At 37.7% G+C, this 26,977-nt stretch overlaps 1 protein-coding gene and 1 long non-coding RNA gene across 5 annotated transcripts; one reads left to right on the top strand and one right to left on the bottom strand.

Moving 5' to 3' along the window:
* Positions 1–2,591: 2,591 nt before the first annotated feature.
* Positions 2,592–10,353, top strand: LOC106047885 (arg8-vasotocin receptor-like). The gene is made up of 2 exons (XM_013199607.3): positions 2,592–4,078; positions 5,132–10,353. Exons 1-2 carry the CDS (start codon positions 3,163–3,165, stop codon positions 5,329–5,331), a joined length of 1,116 nt encoding a protein of 371 aa, XP_013055061.2. The 5' UTR covers positions 2,592–3,162; the 3' UTR covers positions 5,332–10,353.
* On the bottom strand, positions 3,722–19,977 carry LOC106047896 (uncharacterized). Of its 4 annotated transcripts, none has more exons than XR_001214015.3 (4): positions 18,864–19,977; positions 16,998–17,114; positions 5,185–5,305; positions 3,767–3,848 (listed from the first exon to the last, which is right to left on the bottom strand). It is a non-coding gene; the product is annotated as an uncharacterized lncRNA (long non-coding RNA). The 4 variants fall into 4 exon arrangements; XR_001214006.3 differs by lacking the exons at positions 3,767–3,848; positions 5,185–5,305 and adding exons at positions 9,651–9,786; positions 10,347–10,430 and having other exon boundaries at positions 18,864–19,972; XR_001214009.3 differs by lacking the exon at positions 5,185–5,305 and having other exon boundaries at positions 3,722–3,848; positions 18,864–19,962.
* Between the last annotated feature and the right edge of the window lie 7,000 nt (positions 19,978–26,977).

Here is a 26,977-nt window from a genome sequence, read left to right as displayed (position 1 = left end):
CAGGAGGTTGGACAAGAGGCCCAAGAGGCATTCCAGTCTGAAGGACACATTTCAGCCGTGTGATTCTGGAGTTGTGAGCAGACACCTCATTTAAGTGCATTAATCTGTGAGCTGAATCCTTCCCTACTAGCTAGCTGACAAACATTAGATGAGAGCCCATACTGAGAAAATCAGCAGAAGTTAATTAAAATGTGTCTTCCCACACTACTGAAAGTAAATAATTTAGGGAAAGAATTTAACTTGGACAGATATGGTTGGGAATGAAGCAAAGCTGGGCAACAGGAGAAGGAACTATCAGAGTAAAAGAACAGCTAAGACTGCTTAAACATTTTCATCTGTTATTCTGTTTTTCTTTTCTCAGAGAGTAATATTCCCAGAGTGGAATCAATTTCAGTATAACATTATCCTAAATGTCAGCTAGCATGGATGAAAAAACTGGAAAGGGCACAATTATAAAGTTATGAAACCATTAACATATATTGAACTAATTATATGCAAGATGGAGTGGAGTCTTACATCACTAGGACAGTTTGTACGAGGAGCACCACCTCCCCTTTTATAAAAATGTCAAAGGCTGACGTGTTGCAGTGTGCTTGCCCTTCAGCCCATGTCCACATACTGGGTCTGACACCCATTACAGCACATGTGCTGCCCAGATGGTGTGTGCTGTGTCCATGTGCACACCTCCGAAGAGCTGTGTGTTCCCAGGGATCTTGTTCTAGGTGTAGGTGATAAAGCACATTTGCTCGAAATACATCTACCCGTACAGTAAGCCCTGTGAAAATCATACAGATTTGATTTGGGTACTATCTTCTGGTTAGTCTTCCGATACTATCCCAGAAGTGACTTGTGTTTCATATTCTATTCTTTTTACGTATAATTCCTTCATCATCTTTCAGATCACAGAGTGTAAATTTATATTCCATGCCTGACCCTGGGCTTGGTTTTTGTTCAGCGTGTTTCTGCTTCAACCCACTTAGTCCCAGCACTGCCTGGATGGAGATGTTTACCCTGTCTCCTGCTAGAAGAACAAAGACAACACCTGGCTTTTTGTTAACTCATGGAGTGAGGATGCCAGGGTAAATGATTTCGGAGCACACACCTGAAATTTTGTCTCCATCTGAAGGCAGAGTTGGAGATCAGCCAGCCTGCTCTGCAGCACAGTGTCTGCAACCAGAATAATTGCCAGGGATTCTTGGGCTGTGGCCAACTCAGTTATTCTCCTGGAAGTTACCAAGTGAAGGGAGTGTGAGGGTAAGTGCAAGAACATTTGTTCACTTACTCTCTTGCCATGCTGTTTTCCGCTAATTGGGATGGATTACAGACCGGGGGGGGGGGAAATAAAAAGAAGCAACCTTAGGAATCCAAGTTTGTTACAAACAGGTTTCTAGTTATGAAAAAGTAATAATAAAAAATCAGGTATATTAGATTAAGTTGTTATGATTCATAGCCTTCACAACACAGTCATAAAGAAAAGCTGTTGTAGACTCAGGCAGCTGCAGCAGTGTTCAGATAAATCTGGGATAAGGACTCTAATAGCTGCTGTCAGTGGCGAAGTTTACCGAAGCTGTTCTGCTTGTCTGTTGTCTGCTCTCACAGTCTTACTCTTGCTTGAGATATTAACATCAGTCCCGTGCTAGGATGGAAGGGGCAAAGAGACGGAGAGAAAAGGGATCTCACTGCCCTTATAAACCTTTGTAGTTCAGCATCCTGTTTATGAATTTTGCCCTACCCCTGTCTGTTGATATGTGAACACATTCAGTTTCAAGATGTCTATTCATCTTTCAGCTGCTTTTATAACATAGTCATGATCACAAAGATAAATCAGTATAGATGTATAGCGTACTATACATGCAGTGTGTATACTTTTAACCTTATCAGTTTCCTCTTCAGAAGAACTTCAAATTACCAGTCCCCTGACCTTATCCAAAAGGATATGAGTGCTCTAGCTTCAGACAAGGTTGCAAACCAATATGTGTTATCTTTCATATTGAATTAATTCCTTTTATTAAATCCATCTTTTTGTGATTAAGAGGACAGACTAAGGGAGAACAAATGAAATTAAATCAAAATTGTTATTCTTATCTGCCACTACCAATATGCAAAAGTTACACTGGAAGATTGAAGAACAATGAAATTCTTGTGGTCATGATATGACTTACTACTCAAAGATAAAAAGGATCAGATAGTGAAAAATGACCTCTCAGCCTTTAGCACTAGGAGTATAGAGACCCTAGGAAACCGTTTCCTTGTACAGACCTTTTCCTCAGTTGGATTTCCCACTGAATTTTCACTTATTTTCCTATTAAATTCTCAGTAGACTCACAGTCCCATTAAAAGTAACTTATTTCACATGTGTTATTTTTCATTTTGCTGAGAAAAAAAAAACAAACAAACAAACATCCAAGGCTTGACCCCATTCTTGAAATAAAAAGATTATTTTTAGGGCAGTTAAAAGCCTTTTTTTTTTTTCTTTTCTTTTCTTTCTTTCTTTCTTATTTTTTTTTCTCAGAATAAGGTGACTTAGATACCCCCCCTCCAAAAAAGAAAAAAAAAAAAAAAACTATGGAAAAATGTATCTCTTTGTCTGTGCTGCGTTTAGGATGTGGTCTTGCCCCAGGAGCCCAGAGGAGCGCAGTTACGATGCATCTGAGCTCAGGGGCCCAACTTTCCATCTACGTCCAAACATTCCTTCTGATTAAGCTGAAGCACACACTCCTGGGTTGCGTAAAAAATATCCGAGCGAACTCTCATGAGTAATATCGTTTGAGCATGATTTTGGCCGCAGCTATTTACAAGTTCGGCTTTTGACTGAAGTGAGTAATTTAATTATGTCGAGCCTGTGAAGTTCTCCTTTTATTTATGTATTTCACCCAATTGTGTGGCTCGCGTTGCTATTGGCTCGGGTCCCTGCAGCCTACCAGATGACTCTGGAGTTACATAAGGCTCGACTCGGAGCCTATATAAAGCCTTTTTGCACTCCAGCAAGAGGCAGAATTTTATCGAGACACAGGTCCAGTGCTTTGGTTCGCACAAGCAGGAGGAGATTCGCTCGAAGATATCCTGAAACCTGAACCTGTGCTGGTTTATTCGCCAGCCAGCACTTCACAGCTGTCAACCTGAGTCGCAAGTAGCAGCTACTGTGAGTAGCTTCCGTGCACTATGAAGAATTTTTCATTTCCTATGCAGGATAGCACACATCAGACTGAAAGTCCTTCTACTCACAGATTCCTGAGTTTGACAAATAAGTCAGATCCCGTTGGAAGACCAGAAAGAGATGAGCAATTAGCTCAAGTAGAGATTGCTGTACTGGGGGTGATATTTCTGACAGCGTCTGTGGGCAATTTTATTCTCATTTTGGTGCTGTGGAGAAGAAGAAAGAAGCTCTCTAGGATGTATGTATTCATGCTTCACCTCAGCATAGCTGACTTAGTGGTAGCCTTTTTTCAAGTACTGCCTCAGCTTATATGGGATATTACAGATGTTTTCATAGGGCCAGATTTCTTGTGCAGAATTATCAAGTATCTACAATTGCTGGGCATGTTTGCCTCCACTTACATGATAGTGGTCATGACAGTGGACAGATATCAAGCAGTTTGCTACCCTATGGTCACTTTCCAAAAGAAGAGAGCTCTGTGGAACATTCCCATTTGCACCAGCTGGTCTATATCCTTGATTCTTAGCCTACCACAGGTATTTATCTTTTCTAAGACTGAAATATCTCCAGGTATCTTTGAATGTTGGGCTGAATTTATTCAACCGTGGGGCCCTAGGGCATACGTGACTTGGATTTTTGTAGTTATATTCTTCATTCCCTCAGCCGTCCTTATCACATGCCAGGTTAAGATCTGCAAAATAATCAAAAGAAATATATATGTGAAAAAACAGAATGAATATGAAGTAACAAATCAGAAGCAAGTCCTGCCATCCCGAGCAAGCAGTGTGAACTGTATTTCAAAGGCTATGATCAAGACTGTAAAAATGACAGTGGTGACAGTTGTTGCATATGTTCTCTGCTGGTCACCTTTCTTCATTGCACAGCTGTGGTCTGTGTGGTTCCCAAGTGTCATTACTGAAGGTAAGATACTCTCCATCCTCATTAATAACTTCATAGCAGGCTAGCACATAGCTTTAGATGTGGACTTTGCTTTTGTGTAAAAGTTATCTGTGATCATTTGGCTATGATTAAAAATAAATTACCGTATTGTTTATCTACTGTATAGACTTAGATACAGAGAACTTCATATATTATGTGTTGAAAACATCATGTAAGTAAGGGTGTGTGTGTTTTGAGTGGTGAATGATTCTGTGATTAACAAACAGCACAGTGAAAGTAATGCTCTGGCAAGGGTTCAGTTCAGACTTTTGGAGGTTTCAGATACTATCACGGCAGTATTTGGGGCTCTTGAGATGAAAAGAAATGGTTAATTATTCAATGTAATAAAATAAATATTTCTTATTTAATGTATAGAACAGTGGTGTTCTAAGAAATCTGATTTTTTGAATGTTGAAATCATGTTGATGAGTATCTGTAGTACACTATAAGACAATTAAAAGTCATGAAACAGCTCTTTATAAAGAAAAAAAAAAAAGCCTAGTAGATGTATCAAAGAACACCATGCTGGAAACAAGATTAATCATGTCAAACTTATACTTGCCTCTTTGTGAAAGGCAGGCTCTCTGGTAGGTGAGTTTATTTAAGTTCACCTATTGAAAACTTAAAGATATTAACCCTAAAATATATAAATAATAGCTGTGTCTGATAAAAAAAAATAAATCTGATCTTTGTTTTAAGAATTCTTTCTATCAGTGTGAATTTGAGTATTACTCTACATATATTTATATCAATATCTGTTTGTATGTGTCTGTATAGCAAGTTAGCAATTGCTTTTAAATGTAATGCAGCTACATCAAAAAAGAGCTGTAAAGAACTATTTAACTCTGAAATGCATACAATACAGTATGCTTTATACCTTAGACAGTTAAAAATGGCATTGAAAACATGGGATTTTCCCAATATTACTGTAACATTAATATATGAGCAAGTACACCATAAAGCAGCAGATTGTGAAAATGTTACTTGCATGAATGCTTTATTTACTCTGTTATCCCTTTAACTACTTCATTCCAGGTTCAGCATTCACCATTATCATGCTTCTCGGCAATTTAAATAGTTGTACCAACCCGTGGATTTACATGTATTTTTGTGGCCACATCCCATATTGCACAAATAAGCAGCTGGAGAACACCTCAGCTCAAGAAGAGTCGGTGATCACAGGAAGCATTCATCTTGTAGACAGAGACCCTGAGGAAAACATTACTTCTGCATAAATGTTGAATGCTTTTTCTTGTTTTGTTACATTTGCCATGTTTGCAGGACATATCAATATTTCACCATCGTATCTTGTTTTGTGGATAAGGAAGCTGGAAAATTGCCTTTTGTTGTATAAATATATTTTTCTGCAGTTCTGTAGCATATGCAGAAGTTTCTGTGTTGTGCAAACTTGAATCAATACTTCCATCACCACTGTGTTATCAAAATGAATTCTTGTAAAGACTGGCAAAGATACATAAAGTATCTCAGATATTTCACGTCAAAAACTACTTCTGTGATTCTGGATTTCTAAGTAGCAATTTTCTATAACTTAACCCAACAAACTGAGACATACTTGGAAAGGAATCTGACATAATTAGACTTGAATATGTTTTTAAATTGAATTGTTTGTCATTGTAACGTGATTGGGGGACAGCTTGACAAATCTTGAGAAATAAGCAGAAAGTCTTTTTTTTTTTTTTTTGCCAGCTGTAATTAATACCTGTTTTTATTAACTCCATATATACATGTATAAAATTCTGAGTAGCTTACTGTCCTTTTTAAAAAAGAATTCAGTTTCCTTGTGACACTGACAACCTACTTCAGTGTCTGATGCTGTTGTGAATCACAGAAGGTCAGTAGCACAGTGACGTTCCAGGTTTGTGGCTTCCTATTACAAAGCCATCAACACGGGATTTGATCTCCCATGCATTTCTTGATGTGCAAGCAGTTAGCTGAAACTCTCCACACATTTTAAAATGTATACATGCCTTAAATAAAAATAAGCACTAGGAGTGTACACTCCCATTTGGCATTCTGCGTATTTTTATGCAGGTTGTATTCAGACCTGTTTGTTCTGGCATGTGATTTATTGACAGAATGTGCTCAGAACCTCTTCAGGTTCTAATTCAATCATTTCACCTTTGTGGTAAAAATAAATCTGCATATCTTTATTTCAAAACGCCATTCGCTTGCTAGTGTGTGGGTGTTTTATGCAGGTAGCTATTTATTCCCCTCCCAATGTCTACAATCTAATCCCAGCAGAATGGAAGGAATATTAGCAAGGCTCTTTCAGGTGTGACCAGAGCTGCATTCACAGAGATTATTGGTGATGCTTGCATATCATCTGCCTACATTATATCAATGCTATATCAGTGCTATTCATGCATCATTTTTATGATTGCTAGCAATCTCAAACTCGTATTTCAATGGAAAAGCAAAAGTTTTTTTTTTAATAACCTTTGAGTTGTACTCAAAGTAATACTGAGTAAATACTGATTGAATTGTGAGAAGCGGCAATGTATAATAATAGTTACACTTCAGGTTAATATGTGCTGATATGATTGAATATCCTCTCATTTCTATTTCCCACATAGTTAGACCAGAAAGGGGTACCGCTGTTCTTTAAGGTGGAGAAAGCTAGTGTCCCAGTCCAAATGGCTAGAAAAGTCTCTAGCAAGAAGGAAGAGAAAGAGGCTGGGTGAAGATAGTGCCAGAGCCAGACAGGAATGGGATGAATCTGTATAAAGACTCTATTATAACTGAAATTTTAATTTTTTATTCACCATTTTCCTCCCCTCTTTTTAATTAATGTTTAGTAATTCTACCCCTCAACATGTTCCCAGTTAGATCAATTACCAAACTTAAGTGACAATTTCCTTATTTGGGGTACAAAGGTCCAAAATGTAATCCGTACTATTGATGGGATATTTGTTGTATTAAACCATTCTCTTTCCAAGACTTTATTTCAAATTAGCTCTCAGTTAGGTTGTCCCTGTTGACTTAATCCAGTGGTTAAAGATATATTTTTTTTTGGTCTTTCTGCTTCCTTCAATTACAGTTAGTTATATAGTAAAACATGCAGTGTTATAGTGAAGTGTAAATATAAATGCTTCAAGGAATGACCTGTGTCCTAGTTCTACTGAATTTGCAGCAAAACGCATTGAAAGCCTCAAAAGGTATATATTTTCATGGAAACATGTATTCAGATTATGTGCAAATAGTCACCCAGATCCAGAACTGACATAAGTCACAGTACTGTCCACAGACTGCTATGGAGCCATTTCCGTTTACACCAGGTGAGCTGGTCTCTGAGAGTAAAAAAATGTAACTTCTGCTGCTTACATTTCTGTGTCACTCATATACTTGTTATTGGATTTATAAATAATTTGGTAGAGCTTGATTTCTCAAATAACTAGCTCAATGTCTTCTATAAAACTCTTAGAGCAATATTAGACGTCAATATTTCAGATATCTTGATCATGTACTGAATGAAATGCCACAAATTCTTTAAAACAATCAATGAAGGATCACTGTCTGTAATGTTCAAAATAATGATATTTTAGGCCCTCAAATGTTTTATTTCTCATTTTTTTAATTCCCCCCCTCTCCCCCCCACAAGGATCAGTCCAGATGCTAAGAATAGAAATAAAGGTTATTGTACCACAATGTCAAACTACAGGATATGAACACTTCTACATTTATTCAATCATGATGTATTTGAACAGCAGTTATTCCTGCTTATTTATTCATTCATTTATTTATTTATTTATTTATAGCAAAGTGGATTTGGCTGCATTTTCCAGATCCTGATCATCATCCACTCTTTGCTTGTTCACCTATACTTGGGGGAAGATAAACTAAAATGAACTGTGCAAGGGAGAACCCCTCAGAAAACCCAGACTGCCCCAATGGCTTGCTCTGCCTGCCCCAAGGGCATCACTGCGCCCTGACTGATAGCTTTTTTTTTTTTTTTTTTCATTTTTCGCCTGATTAAGTTCTTTGCAGGACTTCCTTTACATTTTAAAGAAGAAGACATTTAAAAATATTATAAACTTTTTTCTTTTGCAAATTTGGCAATTTTTTTCTTGAGAGTTATATTTTGAATATCTTGTGCTCTCATTTGCCTTTGCATTTTGATTCTTTAGCTGGACTGTATCTTTTCTAATTCACTGTCACTTAGATTTCCAATAGGCATCAGTGTCTCATTAAGAGGGATGACTGACACATTCCCGTAGTCTGGCCAGGGTGTTTAATCCATACAGCAGAATCAGAGACTTGAATGTACAAGTCTCTTCAGGCACTATGGAAGCACATGAAAATGAAAAAAATCCAGTTATCAAATGAAAGCATTCCTCACCAATGCTTAGATTCTAATTTCTCCTGTAAATAATTTCTGAAAGAGAAATGCAGAGTTTACAAGTTCACACTCCTAAAGTAAATAACTATGTTGTTGATACAGGCAGTGCTATATAGCTTCTGGGTATCTGTTTTTTATTTTGCTGTTGTTGTTTTGTTTTGTTTTTTAACTTGCCAGGATTTTATTACCAATTAGGAAAGGTGCAGTCCAGTAAAATACTCAAGTTCTTTCCTAAAAATGATTGTGTTTTGTTACACAGGTAACAAGAATCCAAGATCTATCAATTACATGTGCATTTACTACAGGAAAAAAAATAGAAGGAAAATCCAGCATATTTTCCTGTCTTCATGGTATATTTTTATAATTCGGTTAGTCTACAGAACCACTGCTGTGTTTTCATTGCCTGTCTCAGTTCAGATACTTGAAAGTGGTGAATACTGAAATCAGAGGTTTTGGACATTAATATTTATCTTTAATTTTGCAATAAAATGATGCTGACAAATTTTAAGGGTGGTGCCAAACCAATGTCCTGCCAATTTCTCTTTGATCGCGTAGTTCTGACAATAATAACTGATTATCTGGTCAAATAAAGTTCTCCTGTCTCCATGTTACTGGGGGAAGACTGGCAGCATAATGTACAGACCCAAGCTGGAATTGGCAGAGTTTGTTATGTGAGGCAGATGTGGCATGCAGACACGGCTGTACTGTCTAGTTCCCAAACACATGGTTGGGATAAAAGTATCCTGAGGAGCAGGCACAAGTTAGCTATTCTTAGCTGAATAGTATCATGAGCAAAGGCAAAGGAAGAAGATCCAGCTACTCAGTTCTTGAAAACCAATTAGTGTTGGATTATTCAAAATAAAACAAACAAAAAAGAATAAGCGAGTAAGCCACTTTCTGTTGTCTTCATAAGCTAGGAACTTGGCCCTGAATAGCCTGGGTATCTACGGGAAGCGTACATGATTGCAAACCAAAGGAATCATATATGCAGTGACACAGGATTGCAAAGGAAAAAACTTCAAATGGCAATTGTATGAGAGTAACTGGTCACAAATTTATTTACTACTGTATTGGCTGATCCATACAGATTTGAACTGAAGGCGAATTGCATTGTTAGAAAACCAGAAATAAAACCTGACATAATTTACACCACCACACCAAAACTCCAGCTGCCGTCCTAAAACCCTGCTGCCCAGTCCAACGTGTGCCAACCACAGGCTTCTCTGCGCCCTCATGGTCCCAGGCAGGGCCTCGTGATCTGCAGTACTGTGCCTGAACTGTACCTGCCCAAATCTCTTGTAAAGGTGCCTCGGGCTGCTTTCACTTGACCTCTCTGAAACAAAAGGATAAAAGCTGCATCTTATTCTTGGGCTTGTACAAGGCTTCTGCTATTGACACTTGAGGGCTTTCTGAGGATCAGCTCACTAAGAAAGCAAATTCTGGTCATCTTTACAAGCCCTCTGTAAAATCTATATTAATTTGTACTTCATTTTTACAGGAACAAAAGAAATAATGGGCTTTGAGTGAAACTAAGCAAGCCATAACCCCCCTCCCTTCCTGCTTTCTTTTATTGCCAGCACAGCAGACCAAAGCATATGCCTTCTACCATTAAGTGACAGCAACTAGCCTATTTTATCACTCAGTCAATAATGAACTTTGGATGTAATGAAACTTTAACGCTTCTTGAATTTCCATCCAAGTGTTGGATGGAGTGTTGGATGGAGTCTCTAGAGATGCAGTGCAAACATATCCAAGTGCTATAGCAGTCATCAAATGCTTTTTATATCATGTGTGACACTCTGAAAGAGCTTCAGAATTGGGGATTTATGCTTCTTGTATCCCCTGTTCTGTACTCACTAGCGCTTATGATTAATATTTAAAATTGTACATTACTCATATTTGAGCAGCAAATCTGAATTCTGATGCAACAACCCAGGAATCAGTGGGACCTTGTGGAGGAAACATCTCAATACGGTCCTGAAAAAAAGTTTTGGAAAAAAAAAATTGGTCCTGAAGCTCTATGGAATTTTTGGCTGGGAAAATGGGTGCTACTAGTGACAGGATGCATCACTGTGTATCACAGTAACTATTTTTTCAAGAGAACTGATGTAGTAACAGAGAGAAATAACAGATATGAGAAAGATCTGATATTATTGTAATCATCGGCATCAGCATCATAATTATCATAACTATTATTTAAATGAAATCAGCATATAACCTACCTTCAGTTTTAAACAAAATACAGACTTGGCAGAGTACAACATATTTAGAGCAGTTCTGAAGCTGAGGTAGTATGAAAGACATGATTTCAATCACAAAGGCAACTTTTATCTCTGATGTTGCTACTTTATTTAGACAATAAAGCATGGATATTTTATACTGTTCCAAGATTAATGTTCTAGTCATCAAATTCCATGAAGCTACACAAAGGGAAATTTTGTCACAAAACACTAAATTTTTTTTCCATGTTTTTATACTTGGTCATGTACACGTTAAATCAAAGTTGTTGCTTATAGATGCTGGTCTTGTACTCCTTAGTTTATTTTTGAGTTCAGTTTTTATCTATATCATCACCTTTGAAGGGAGACTAGGAATAAATTATCTGCTAGCTATCACAGTCTACTGGAAGTGTTTGCCCATGTCTCTAAGTGTGTTAATAGATGTCTGGCCTCAAATGATTTAATGCTAAGTGGCTCCAGCTTTTGACTTACTGATGGGAAAAATTGTACTTCATCATAGAGAATACAAGCCTTCTGGCAAGATGTTATGATGTGAACACGCTGCTTATTGATACATTTAATACAAATTCCAGTCTGCTGGTGATGTGATTTATATTCCCAATCCTCTGTTGACAAGATTGATACAATCTCATGTTCTGAGGTGGCATGTATTCAGCTGTAACTATCTGTTCACAAAAAATGTTAGCAAAACCTCAGGAAAGAAATCCACATTTTCTTCTCAGCACCTGGGTATCTTGGAGTTTATTGCATTTGCTGTAGAAGAAAAGATTAAAAACTCCACCGTAACATTTGAGCTTGATATGTTTTTCCATTCCCACAGAGTAGTAATACTGGATTGTATGACACACACACATAGACTGTATTAAAGGAATGAGATGATGGAAAATCTAACACTTAGAGCTCCAGAAGTGCCTGAATGTCAGTATGCACAGGCTTAATGCACTGCTTAATCACATGGAGCTGCTGTTAGGCTGCTCGGCTGCTGCTCCCGCAGACTCTAGATGGAGCATGCCCAGCATGGAGAATTTCCTGGCTGTTTCTCTCTGATGAGGATGTGTGAGATCAAATAGGAGTAAGATACGGTATAAAAGTCCCCCTCAGCGTGCAGTAAAAGTGCACATGCAAGAATGGTACACAGTGGATGGTGGAAGCATATTGTGTTTATTTAGACTGCTAACAGTGACAACAAAAGATGATCAGAAATGGACCACATGTATTACTAACGAGGATGTCTGCCTGTAGACACACGCACTCAAACAGGCAAAGTGACCACCGATTATTTCAGGGAATGTCCATATTGAAGGCACTAGCACCAGCATAACCTATTGTGCTTTTTTGATGAAACAGTGCACTGAATATCTGACTGGTCATGAACAAAGTAAAGCAAGGGATTAACATGTGGAAAGTTGACCCCTTAGCACATACAGGGGTCATACTGGGTGCCACGAGCTATTTCACTTCCCTGTCTCCCCCTCCTCTTCATTTTGTGGGACTAAGAAGAGAAGACAACACTTTGTTGCATCTCTGGCTCTGGGTTTGTTATATTCTGGAGATGTAAATATTTTCAGTCAATGACTTACAGAGGCTCCTTTTGCCTTCCTTTTGCCAACACAACACAAGGCAAACATTGTCTAACCACAAAAACATCAGTGTAGATGTTAGTGGATGGAAGCAGTTTAGTGCCTGGCATTCTGAAAATCTAAATGCACACAAATATCCCATATTAAGTAAGAGGAATGTAGTACAAGCACCTCTCTGGTATCCTCTCAAAACATGTTTTCAACTGTTACTGTCTGTATCTTTTGACTCCTTTTTGCAACAATGCCACCTTTGTCTGATACTTTTAGTAGGAGCTCCCTAATGATTCTGTGGTAGTAGAGGGCTACAATATGACAGAGATTTTGTTCTGCTGAAAATGAGGCAGTTAAGCTCATCTTACTCATAGTTTAATCAATGACTGTTGATTTTTGTTTTTAATTACCCTGGAATATCATAAAAAATACATTTTAAGTCACTGAAATGCAGGAACTGAGCTGACTGAAAACCTGACTTTTGCATTAATTCGTTAGATTCAGACTTTCCTTTAATAAAGATTCTTTTCTGTAAATCAAAGCAGATGAGAGGAATATCATAAATGTAAAATGAGGCTAATCCTATTGAATTTTAAGCTGTGTTGAGGCTGATATAATTAATTCATTGATATAGGACAAAGAGTTAACCTGAGACTTTGATCAAAAGAAATACAGTGTTTTATATGCATTATCTATACGATATCTGGAGGTACAAAAGGACTATCCATTGAATGCTATTGAATACTGGTGTATGTTTCTAATGTAAGTCCATCATTCTGTAATTAAAAAAAAAAACACAAGTATGTAAAATAGATATTTACATGTTGATTTAATTTTGTGATTTGATATAAACTGCATAAGTTGTAACATTGCTTTTTTCCATACTTGCCTCCATAGCTAAAATATTGTCTCTGTTCCCAGGTTAACAAATCAGTGAATTACAAGTCTGGACATGCATTTGTGTCCTGGGTGGAAATTTACAGTTGATTCAAACACAAATATGCTAATTGAACTGCATTCAAATTGATTCACATTGTTCATCAACCTCCTGCATCTGTAAGAGAAAGAAATTTTGCAAACAGTATTATTTTTTTTTTTCCCGGGAATTTCAAAATTTCTGTTAATACCAAATATTATGGGAATATATTCAGACTGTGCTGTGTAACTAGAAGACAATGTCACAGTGTAATAGAGTAGAAGCTACCTTTTCTTTACCTGCAAAATTAATGCTTTAGCACTGCATACTTTTACATCATTGTTAAATGATGATTTATTTTGTAATAATGAGAACAAGAAAATAGAAATGGAAATACTTCTTCAGATTTTACTCTTAAAATCATTTTAAACTCTGCTAATTTAAATGCTACTCTTCACAGAATGCCTCAGAACTCTAAAAATTAATAAGTTAGTTTTATTAATTCTAGTTATTTCAAAATGTCACACCCCTCTGGTGTAAAAGGGAATGCAAATGATTTAAATGAGTGTTCATTACTGGCACCAACTTTTACAATTGACTGTGCTCCCCCAAGGCATGCTGCATGATTAGAAATTGAATGATCACTGAGAAATTAAAATGCTTACTGTATCATGTGATGGACAAATTAAATTAGAAAACAGGCCTTGCTTAAAAAGTAAAATAAAATAAAATAAAAATTAATATGAACCGAAGTCTGAAACCAAGTACAGACACACAAATTCTGCATTCAACGTAAAAACAAGTTGGAGGGTCTCATAAAGCTTCTTCAAGTCCAAGGCTATTTTACAGTGGACAACTTATTACAAGCCTAAAAATCCAATAAAGTGCAAAAATGATTATTGCTGAATCCTACAAAATCCATATTAACAACAGTTCTATCATATCTCTGTTTTAAAGTGAGGTTTGACAAAAGGGTGTCCATATGAGTACCTGTGGTTTCCTTTGGTGTCTGTGGAGAAAATGGTAATATTTCATTCTGGGTAGTCTTTAAAACAGTATTAACAAACACCTTAATGTGTCACATATGCCTAAATATGTTTATGCAAGTCTTAGAACCACTTCCACGCCAATGTCAACCTAACTCTCATGTGTGCTGCCGGAATTTTGGTTGCTGTGTAATTGAGCAGCACATTTGCAGCCTGTCTTGATACCAAGTAAATACATTTAAGGAAGCATAGACTGTAGAAAACAGTCAGTTACTAAGCAAGTTTTCTGCAACACATATGCTATGGAACAGCAAAATATAGCAGAATAGGTTTGAGGGTCAGTGAACAATGCCAATTTATATGACATAATTACAGAAGAATTTGTGCTATTTTTTTCCTACCCCCTGAGAACATCTACAGCCTGTTTAGTAACTATTAAAGTTTGCAATTTGTTCCTTGACATATGGACAATTCAAATTTTAAGCTGCTTATGTGCTTTTTTTTTTTTTTTTTTTTTAATCTGTGGTTTGAAATCACTTGTTGCTCCAACAATCTGGCAATTCTTTTGTCCTGAGCCTTTATTTTTTTTTTTTTTTTTTAATGAATTTTGAGAGTGTTCTGTTAGAAATAAGATTGTAAAGACTGAATCACACTCTCAAAGCTAGTGAGTACTTAGTGGGTGATAGCAAACTCCTACTTTTTGGGACTCCTAGTCTGAGGTCTGGCTGAAGACATGAGGATTCAAATAATGCAAGGGTCTAGAGAAAACCTTGTGAGCAGACCTCAGGGGCTGCCCTGATCTCTGGAACACTCTACATCATATGCAGAAGATATTCTTCTGCAAGGGGTATACAACCATATAACTAGATTTCTGGTCCTTACTTGTCTGTTAGTTTGTCTAACAGAGAGAGAATATTAAATAAACCATATCTTCTCTTCATTATCACCGTACTGGTCTTTGTATGAAAAAGACCTTTAAAACAGTCCTTTAAAGTTGATTACACTGTGTGCTATATATTCCTTCCATAAAATATTCACTTTCTTATTGAATACTAAACACACCATTATCAGAATGAAATCTGATATTGATAGAGGTTGTGAATCCTTTTCTGTTATGCAACAATCTGAAAGAGTGAATATTTTCCTAACATAGATTGTTGTATTTTCACTATGTACATCAGCTATTGAATACAGAGGCTTCCAGGCTGTGCTTTCAGCAGTCACAGCCCAGATAAAGAAACATGACTCCCGAAGAATAACACTGCACTGAGAATGCTAGCAGGTAAATGAGAGTGCATTTCTTTCTGTTTTCATCAGCTACCCATGGAACAAATAATGCCATGAAGCCTTCCTGTATCTTCAAGTCACATTGCAGTGTGATGTACAATGTGTATTTTAGATGTCCATGGTCGAATGCTTACAGAAAGAGGCCAAGATATATGTAATATTATCAAAACATAGCATTTGAAATGTAAGTCTCTAAAAGAACAGCTTATTTATTAATGCTTAGAGATTAATTACAGGTATAATTTTTAATACAAGTCAAATATACTATATTCTCATCCTTAGAGTTGTGTTTGTCTTCCTGAACTTAAAAACAATGGGACTGAAATAGGTGGGAAAAGAAAGAAGTGAGACAAGAAGGAAAGGAATGAAGTCTTTAAAAGTTTGCTTTAAATAAAGAAAGGCATGCAATGATCACGGAAAATAAAAAGGAATGGTACCAAGGACACCAGTGAGTGCATATCCTCAGAAATTTAACCCAGCTTAACAGCTTCAGGTATGAGCTTTCTTACAAATCTCATTGTTTTTTGTATATGTCTATTTGGACAAGCATTTTTGTGAGAAATTTGTCATATAATGAGAATATGAATTCTTCTATAAAATGTTCTTAAATGGAAAATACAGCAAATTTTAAGAGCATGAATCTTGTAAGGTTGTCTCAGTTCTACTTTAAATATTATAACAAGCCAGTCTACATCAAAGTAACCGGGTAGTAAATAAGAATGCCAACACCCTTTTTTTCACTGAGCATGCCATACTTGTTTTATCGAATGTCAATTAAAAGAAAAGAGGCTCCTCAAACTAATAAGGATCCAATTACACATTGAGGATTTGTCTCTGCTCTTTGTTTGAAGAAACTGAACTGTAGAAACTAGTTTCATCCCTGAATTTGATTACAAATGTGCTAGATCGCTTTTGGTAACAACACGGTAGATTGCAAGTGGTGTTTGCCCCAGTTCAGCTACGAAGGAGAGCTTCAAAAAGGAAGAATAAGTAATGGTGGAAGTTAGAAGCCACCTCAGTTAGGTACTGTGAAGGCAGAGAAACCGGGCAGAGGCTGCTGGAAGCCTGGGAGATGTCTGGCAGGCAGAAAATGGAGCTGGGAAGTAGCTTTCTAGCAGCAAAACACCAGTCATACCTGCAATGTGTATTTCTGGGGCTTGGCTGCACGTGGAGTTGAGATGAACTGTCCAAACAAGACAGAACTGAATATTTGCTGTGTTTGTGGTCAAGTAGGTCAAGCATGTGGTTACTTGAGGAAAATAAGAAGGCTTCAGTAAGCATGCGTGAGACCATTTGGTTCACATTGGGTGAAAGGTTTCAGCTAAGAAAGTGTACGAAATAGAACTGTGAAATGTCAAAATGATCAGTTTTTCATTCAAATATCAATTTATGAAAAAAGTAAATAGGGATTAATCTGTAAATGGTTTGTTTTCAATTTTATGTTTCAAAAAAATTCAAAGAATCTATCCATTTTGAATTGATCTTGAATTAATATTGTTGTCAATGTCCTAGTTTAAAAATTATCCATTTTTTAAACAGCTCACCCTCTGGGAGAATAGTTGGTCCACTGTGTTGCCAAATATGAAAGAGCTGGGTATGCCACAGATTTCAGAAGAATGCTCTGGGATCACTGAGTAGTTTCAGTTCAGCCCTCATACTATCTGTCAAAATGACCACACAGATAAGTGAGTGCTCAGCAAACATAGATAGTGTTATAAGCCCTCTAAAACTGTATGTCTGTGTCAGTTTTGTGTCCTTCATGCTGTTACATCCAACTAATATTCTGAAGTATATTTCTGCTAGAAATAGTTTTCTTCTGAATATGTATTAAAATCTGCTTTATGTGAAAAAGAGTTATCAGTTAAAACTTCTTGGGCTCAAATGCAAATGAACAGGGAGGTAATAACCAGCCAACATGGTTGTTGCATCCTAAATCTCTCATGGAATAATAATATATAAAAAACCTTCAGTGTATAAATATTGCCTGTATGCTTTGAAATTTATCATACCAAGTGGCACACAGGCAATATGAAGCGAAGGTTCCAGTACATGTGTACTTCATGGTATAATAAAAACAGACACAATATTCTTCCCACAGGAAATGTCATGTACAGGAGATAGCATAATTCGTTAAAAAGACACTTCCCTGAGAGCTAAATCCTACATTGCAACATTCAATCATTTCCTCTAGAAATTTGTCTAAATATTGCATTTGATGCCGGTTCTTTATGAAGAACATCTATATCTAAAATTAAGAATTTGTACTAACTTTCACTAGGATTAATTTTAAATTTAAAAGGTCTAGGTATTGTATCATAGAGTCATAAAATAACTTAGGTTAGAAGGCACCTCTGGAGGAGATGTAGTCCAATCCCCTGCTCAAAAGAGGTCTAATTAGTTTGGGTTGCTCAGGGACTTGTCCGGCAGAGTATGCAGCATAGATTATAAACTTAATCAATCCTATTTTTGGCTCAAAGCCCTACATTTGTAACCAGACAGAACCACTGGCAGAAAATTTAATGAAGCTCATTTATTCTATTTTTCCTAGTTAATTTCTAAGACCATGATACTTGTGCATTATATTTCCTAGGCATACTTGAGTTATGCCAATATACAAATAGCCAAGAAGTTGTCTCCTGTACTGGATTTCATCATAGCTTAATCTTTACGTTTGCATTTGAACTACAGTTATGAGATGTAGATGTTGGAATACTGCAGAGTTCTAACAAAAAAACACTGAGTTTGAATAGCAGGACCTTCTTGTTTGCGTAAGACTAAATGTTCAATGGATAAAGAAAGGTCATGATATGTTAGAAAGAAATAACTTATTTATTTATTTATTTATTTATTTATTCCTGTGACAGGGGAGAAGACAGCATTAGAAGCTGATAACGTTTATCACTAATCATCTGACAGGTAGGCTAGATTTTCACAAATGGTGGAGTCAAAGTAAGATGGCTAAAATCCTTGTGACAACCAAGTGACAGATTATTTCTTGTCCTTGTCCTTGTTTCTTTGACACAGATTTGTGAACAAAGGAAGTGTGATAAATATTTCAAACCTTTATTTCATATAAACATTAAATATTAATGGGGTTGGTGATTTATGTGTTAAGATCTTTCAATTTTAAACCATTTCCTTTTTCTAGTACTTTGAGGAAATGAATGGAAGACTGTAATTTTATGGAGTTTTTAGATTAAAAAATACTCATGGAACTGTTAGAACTTCTTATTTTGACAGTAATGAATCAACAATAATTTTGACCTACCTCTTCATTTATTTTTGTTATTTCTACTGTACCTGTTAGAAAAAAAACACTAAATAGGGATTGCAATGAAGTCTGTTAATAACATTTCTGATTTTTTGGCATAAATAACTCAATGAACTTGATGACTGACCTTTGTACACACCTTAACTATGGACAAGTCAAAACCAGTGGGTTTCTTTTGCATTTATTGCTGGAGGAAGCTGCTGGATGTGGCTCTGTAGCTGGTTGCTCTTTGCACAGAGTTGTGTCTCGTATCCGTGTGGTAGGGTTCAGCCAAGCATCCTGGGGACAATCCCAGCACCCTGATATTTGGACTAAGGTCATGGAGCACTGCTTTACCTGCATCCGACACAGGTTCAAGAGGGAACATCTTCACAGAGGTTTCCCTGAGGCTGATTATGAGGCTACTACATGCAAATAAGGTGTGACCTCACAGCTTGCTTGCTGTGTCAGCAGCACTTGCAGGGGTACTCACAAAGCCCACCCTTGGCAGGATGGCCCGAGCAACAGCTGTTGTTGGATGGGAGGCTGAGTGTGCTCTCCCCCACATTGCATGAGAGGGCGTCTGCCCAAACCGACCATGCTGAAGAGGAGGAGAACTATCAGCCAGGGAGGACCAGGGAAGTATGAAGAGTCTTCTAAAACCTCATGAAGTTCAACATGGCCAAGTGTAAGGTCCTGCATCCTGCACAAGAAGGACATGGAAATATTACAATGAATCCAGAGGAGGGCCATGAGGATGATCAAGGGGCTGGAGCACCTCTCCTATGAAGACAAACTGGAGAGGGACTCTTTGTCAGGGGGTGTAGTGATAGGGCAATGGGTAATGGCTTTAAACTACAAGATGGTTGGTTTAGATTAGATATAAGGAAGTTCTTTACTGTGAGGGTGGTGAGGCACTGTCACAGGTTGCCCAGAGAAGCTGTGGATACCCCATCCCTGGAGGTGTTCAAGGCCAGGCTGGATGGGGCTTTGGGCAACCTGGTCTGGTGGGAGGTGTCCCTGCCCATAGCAGGGGGCTGGAACTGGGTGGGCTTTAAGGTCCCTTCCAACCCCTTCCAACATTTTATGGTTCTATGTTTCTAAATAAAGGAGCCAGCTTGAAAAGCAGTGTAACAGTGAAGCTTTCTAATAGTGGGAAGAGAGCTTGGAGTGGGAATGGAGTGGTACAACAAATCCAGTTTGATGTTCTTAAAAGCTGCCTCACCAGCATTGCAAGCTCTGCCTCTGCCTCTTCCCTGTGGATGCAATGAGCAGCCTGTGCCCAGCTACTGGAGTGACAAAGTGGCATGCACCAAGCAGGGAGCTGGGGAATGGTTATATGACCTTGTGGAATGATCTCTCAACGGTTTTGTAATTAGTGGGCTGCAGGGTGCCGCATGTAATGTGGAGCAACAACACCTGCAACAGCAAGGGTATGCAAGTCGGGAAGCCCCTGCTTCCAGGAGAGTCTTGTGCATGTAAAGCACCTGAATGAGGGGATATGGCATTTGTGTGCAGTCAAGTATGTTTGGGTGCTTTTGTGTCAGGGGGAGTAGAGCTTTTAAATTTTATTCATAGAGGGATGTTCAGAAACTTGTAGTTGTATGTTAACATTTCTAAAGTGACTGATATTGTGATATATCTGTTTTACTTCTGGTATGATTCTGAGTGGTGCTGATACTGAGCTCACAGACTGGTAATTAATTATGTGTAGCCAATAAATCAAAGAACTGCTTTAATCTTGGTTTTGTCTAAACTGTCTTTTCCCTATGGCAGGTGTCTATTAAGACAGCACGGTCACTATATAACAGTTGAGAAGTATTCAGAGGTGATGTGATTTCAGAAGTGATCCTTTTGGAAGCTGAGAGTATCTGCTTTCAGCTAATGCTGTACTAATCTTGCCTCCGTGGTGAAGCTGGGAAGGGAAGACTGTGATGGTTACCTGCAGGGCTGCAGTGCCAAGCTCAGGGGCCTCTCCCTCTGTCAGCCAACATTTCTGGAGGAGAATGAGTCTGCTCTGCTTCTTGTTTTCTCTTGTTCCTTCCACCCACAGTTTCTTTAAATTAATATCTTAAAGTCAACATAATTACAATCGGTTTCTTTTGTCTGTCTTTGTATTTGACTGTCATTTACCATATTCTTGTCTTCCTTCTAATCCCCACCCTGAATCTTAGCTGCTAATCCCAGAATGTCTCCAGAAAGCTCTTCTGTCTTTCAGATTTCTTTTATCATTCTGTCGCATTCCTCTCTTCTCTCAATTAATCTACTGCACACATCAGGAAGATGAATACTTCATTTCATGGCTAGTGTTATGTGAAATCTTCACTAGGACTTGTGTGGACACAGATGGGGTCATATTCCAACCAGAAATGTCTTTTATGGTCTGCAGGCTTGACTGAGAGGCAAGGGCAAAACTGGGTGATTGGACAGCTGAAATGGATGGCAAACTTTCCAGTGATATGAAGTCTGTTATATGTGTGTCTTAGACTCCTATATATGCATGTATGTGTGAGGTAAAGTCTGGCTGGATGGGAGCAGCTTTGGCATCCGGTATTTCTGGGATGGCCAGAAAAGAGGTTGGAGAGGCCGAGCATTTAGCTGGTGGGTGGCTGTGTGGTATGGAGTCTACCTATGCCTGCAGTTTGGACCATGGCAGAGATAGGTCTTCTTAGGGACCACTGGCACTGAAAGCATTGTGGATTTTTGCCTATGATGTCCTACAAATCTAAATCAGCTGACCATGAAATTTAGAAAATTTAGAAAGTTCAGTCAGTAGAACAAGCAGAGCAGTTTATGAGGCTCATGTCTGGAAAAGTGTATAGGGATAAACTATTTGTTCTTTATATTACAAAAATACATTTACACACTGTCCTGTAAATGGATTATGTGATATTCTACAGAGCAATACAAATAAATCCCGCTCAGGCAAAGATACGCTGAGTTGGCTGCTTGCTGAAAGCCAGGGAGTGCACAAACATATACAGACATAGGCATAAACACATATGCTACATTAAATGCTTAAATGCTAGAGAGGTTTTTGGGAATCTACTCAGGGTGGTATTTACAGAGCTTTTTCATCTGTCTGAATATTCAGCTCCTGTTAAAATGGATGGGAGCATCTGAACTTGATGAGGAACATCTGTGCTCCTCATCAAGTTCAAGAACTTCATTGCTAATTACTTGCCTCAGTTTCCCTCTTTGAAAGGTGAATAATCATTTTCCTTTCTTCCACCTCTTATATCTTACCGTTGTTTTGGAGCTGGTTTATCTCTACAAGTAGGTACATCAACTAGGACAGTGTGCTCCCTAATCTAAGAAAGAGCTTAAACAGTACAATGAGGTAAATAATGAACAATAACAGTAAACAAATGAAGTCAAAAACTGGTGATTCTGTGCAAAATGTGCTCCTCCTGAAGTAGTTATTCCATAAGGCAAGGTTTTCTTTTGTTGAGAAGAGCAGTTCCTTCCTCTAGCTGCTACTAATATTATATCCCCAGCCTCTCCATTGTGCTGACACTGACTCTGAAGGGAGCTGGTTCAGGAAAATAAATTCAGAAAACTATTTTTTTGCTATTTGTGTCCTACTGGTACTTTTTTTTTTTTTCCTTATTTTCTTTTCCTTTTTTTCCTTCTTTTCTTTTCCTTCTTTATATATATATATATATATATATGTGAGAATGAGGTATGAGAAGAGGCCAGCAGCAGACAAAAAAGGTTCTGGAAGCTGTCATTGAGGGTGTGGAAAAAGGAGGGGGATGCTTGTTTGCGCAGCATTTGGCCCTACACCAGATTCATCTGATATTCAGTTAATATCAGTCATGAACCCACAGAAGTAATTTAATTTTACATGTAATTTGGCAGAACTAGTTTGTCTCCAGAAGAGGTGGGTCCATGACCTTTCACTCATTCCTAGCTGTCTGTATCCTTCCCTGTCTTGTGTTGGATCTAGCATTCATGTTCACAAACTGATCTCATTTTTTAAAAAACACACAGAAATAATGGACACATTTTGGGTGTGTCTGTTAGCTTTCTGTCAGATTAGGTGGTTGATCTGATTTTTCTCATGGTTCTAGGAATATAGTACTGATTTGATGGGAAGCTAGGGAAAGAGTAGTCTGAACAAGACTTCAGTCAACAGAGACTTGTGAAAAAAAGGATTTTCCATGTCCTCTTTATGACTCGGTAACATTCAGGCATGAGGTACAGCTAATACCTCAGTACCGATGTGTACTCATTCATTTTTAGTAGCACACTTCTGTGTCATGTAGAGTGAATTTCATGTGGATTTGGTGCAGAGTAATCCTGTGGTTAAGGCTAGATTGGCTGGCCTATAGTTCCACAAATCCTCTTACTGTTTTGTGAAGATGGGTGCCGCAGTTGCCTTTTTCTAGTCATCACTCCGGTCCTTATCTAGCTCAGTTAGGAATTTAAGATTTTCTCCTTTAACCAAGCTGGCCTTCTTCTCTGCCTGCCAATTTTCTTGCAGACTGGGATCAATTGTTCTTACACATTGTGGAGATTGTCTTGGAGGTCAACCTGCTCCCCTGAGCACTTTTGCCTGTGAGAACACCCCCCAAGAGGATGGGTTTAACAATTTCCTGAACAAGCCTAAACCTACTAGTCTAAAATCCAGGCTTTTCAGTCAGAGTTTTTAGAATAATTTAAGTAGAAGGGACCTCTGAAAGTCATCTGGTCCAATCCCACTCCCAAAGTGAGTCTGATATAGCTCAGGTTGCTCAGGACCAAGGACAGAGGTTCCACACATTTTCTGGGCCCTGTCTTCTGGTGTTTGACCACCTTCAGGCTCTAAAATCTACTCAGAATTTGCATTGTTTTAATGTGTGTCTCTTGTCTCTCAACTTATCACTGAGCACCTTCAAGAAGAGTCTGGATTTATCTTCCCTGTATCCTCATACTAGGAAATCTGCTACTTACCTTTCTCACGCCCTCAGGATCCACACTGCAGTCCCTGCAGCCAAAGATGCCCACAGCTATCACATTCCCAGCCAGTTCTTCCTCGTGTTTTAATAGCAGGTGAAGCAGAGTACCTCCCATGAACAGTACCTGTGTGAAAAAAATCCTTCTCAAAGCATTGCATGAACATCTCCATTCCATGGATTATGAACAGCTGAAAAAGTTGTTTTCTTATTTTAACCAGAAATTGAATGATTAAAGCTTGACAAAGCTTACAACTTGGACAAAGCAATAAACAACCCCAAAGTACACTGTTTATTAACCTGTGGCACTGACATCAACAGCATAGATATACGCAATTTGTCAGCATTTAGCAGTAATTTACAACTCCAGTTATAATCTGAATATATTTCCTGTCAGATAGGTATTTACATGAAGAATACTAAAATCTATTTTTGTAATGGACTGACCATCATTACCTCATTAGAAGCTATTGACAGTACACGTCAGATCCCACAAGTTGTTCTTTTTTAATATCATGACACATGGTCTCAAAAAGGACACAGTTCTGCAGTCAGTCATTTAAAGCAACTAACAATCATTTTATTAATGACTATCGTCATTATCATTAGATGGTCCTGCAGAATTTAAAGTCACGATGACATCCACCTGATGATGGTTTTAAAAGTGTTCACAGATAGTCCAGTTTGTTTCAGATGATCTGCTGTTTAGCTGGTTAACTAATACAACGGAAATAACATGAAATTCAAGGCTTCTGCTCTTCATGTAACATGAATGTGCACTGCTGTTGACTTGTTTTCTCACCAGTCTTCAGAGAATCCATGTATGAGACTTAACTCACTAGAAGTTCTGCAGGGAAGCAGTGCAGTGAAGTACAGATCTCTGGCAGTCTTTCAGTTCTTATGTCTATTTTTAATTATTTCCCAACTAGAGCGCAGTGGGAAACACAGGACAGAAATATATTTGGTTATATTTAGCCGGGAGATTTACAACTGTTAGGAAACTCCAAATAGTACAGAATGTGACTGAGTGTTCCTCAGCAACACAGGCTACTATGGGCACTTCTGATCTGCATTCAGCTCTTTACAGCAGCTTGTTACATCTGAACTCAGGGCTCTTATATCACTACATTTAAATGTCTAAATACAGAAAATCTCAAAGATCGTCAAAAACACTTGAGGGTGAAGACCATCTTTCCCTCTTTGGATGCTGTGGCATACCATTAGTGTGAAAAGGACTTTCATGAATGTTTTATGTGTACTAATTTCTATTTAAGGATAAACTAGAAAATCAAGAAATGCGCAACTCAAATGGGGCTCTGAAAATTAGCAGCTCTTTCTAGCCTTGTTCTCCTTGTACCTTAGCTTCACATCTATAAAGCAGGGCTTGTAACACTCACTGTCTCATTAGAATTTGTGAGAATACATTTATATGTATGCAGTGGTTAGATATTGGAAAGACAAGTAGCAGACATGAATTCTGTGAGGAATTCCCCTGCTCAATGCAAAGTTTGATTGGCATGCAACAACCAAAGTATTAAGCCTATCATCAAACAATAAGAGAAATTATTTGAATACTGTTTCCCTATGTACTGAATAACACAGTGTTCTGAAAAAATACAGCAGTGATCAAGCATTAAATTTATTCCCTTCTATAGAAATACGGGAGATAGGGGTTTCTATGTTGTCTATCAATATATGTCATGTGGTACCCATTATGATTATCCAAATAAGCATACGGTTGATGCTAGTTCATTTAACCATTTGATTTTCAAGCCCTAACATTCTTAAACTCTAGAGGCTTTGCATGTTTGTGTATGTGCAGAGTGGAATAAAATTTAGGCATTTGAATGTAAGTAAATATATACAGATGGGAAGTTAATTTATGTTTCTTGCCTTGAGATTATTCTTGTCATTAGCAGAATCCTGGCCAAATGTGGCATAGTCTTCAAATGACAATATTCACAGCCTGATGATTTTCTGCCTTTAGTAATGTTTGTGTTTTATCTGAGTTTTCTTTTTAATGTTATCAGCAATGGATCTTTCACTCACACTTAGTTCAGTTACTATTGCAATAGCAAAGATTTTCATAGGGTATTTCCATCTCACTAGATTAAAAAAATATCAGATTATGTGCAATGAGCTATTACTCATTGTAACCCCTTTTGGAGATGTTCTTTGTGGTCAAATATGGTCAATTCTTACACAGGAGTAGCCATTTTCACATAGCACAGGGAGATTTTTCAATAAAGCATTCACTGATGCTGACAGGACACAAAAACCTGAGTTTACTTGCAGTTATTTGAAAATGTCTTTCATAGGTGAGTGAAATTAAATGAATGGAACTGGAACTTAAGATCTGTAACAAAGGGGTCAAATGCTTCTGTGGTTATTTTTCACCCTGAACAGATGTATAAATCTTTTCACATTCATGCCTCTCTAGAACAGAGATTTTTCTGGTTTTCTGACATTGCATCTGCCAGTATTTCAGATGTTACTTTGCTTCTGTCATTGCACCATTAATGCATTCATTTATCCACCTGGGTGTCAACACATGGGTGCTATTTACTAGTGACCTTGAAAATGTAGAGTGCTATTATATTTTCTTTTTCAAGTATTTCAGGTGTACCATTTGCAGTGAAATAAATCAATCCCATCTGTCCAAAACTACTGCAATTACAACCTGTATTTCCTATCATTTGTTTGTGGAGATAAAAGCTTAATTATACCTATGTCTCTTAGTTGCACATTTGTCCTGTGTCTGCTTCTGTTTATTTCTAAGATATTTAAGGTACCACTCATGGTCTCCCAGAGACAAAATAAAGTGTATGCTGCCCAAGACAGTCACTTCAGCCAGATATTAAAATTATTTTTGCTTGAAATCTCTCCAATGGAAAGATATATCACAGCAACTCATTACTGAAGTAGTTCTTGTAACATTAATCTGTTTAATTTGGCTTCTGCTTGTCCCTAGCTCCAAACAGAATATGATTTAGGAAGGGTCCTGTATTATTCCTCTCAGACATGCATTTTGATATCATTTGTCACTGCTGAAGGGGAAGAGAAACTCTTACCGACCTCCTTGGCAGTATTTTCAATTTCTGGACGAAACACATGCATTTGGGGAAGTCTGAGCTCTGTGTCTGGAGAGAGGATATGCTGGGGGCAAAGCACATCTACAGAACAAAGTGAGAACTATAGTCCTTTGATAGAAATGTGGTTGCCTGAAGCAGTCAGTGAGAACTGGAATATGTAAATTTGTAAGTCAGAAAAAATTTCAAGCAATATAAAAGCATTTTCCTGTCAATGGTCTTAGCTTGTTACCAAAGTGAAAAGGCAA

Source organism: Anser cygnoides, chromosome 1, assembly GCF_040182565.1.
Source record: "Anser cygnoides isolate HZ-2024a breed goose chromosome 1, Taihu_goose_T2T_genome, whole genome shotgun sequence".
Classification (NCBI taxonomy): domain Eukaryota; kingdom Metazoa; phylum Chordata; class Aves; order Anseriformes; family Anatidae; genus Anser; species Anser cygnoides.
Note: the sequence above shows the minus strand (reverse complement) of the source record. Positions and strands in the feature narration are given on the sequence as shown.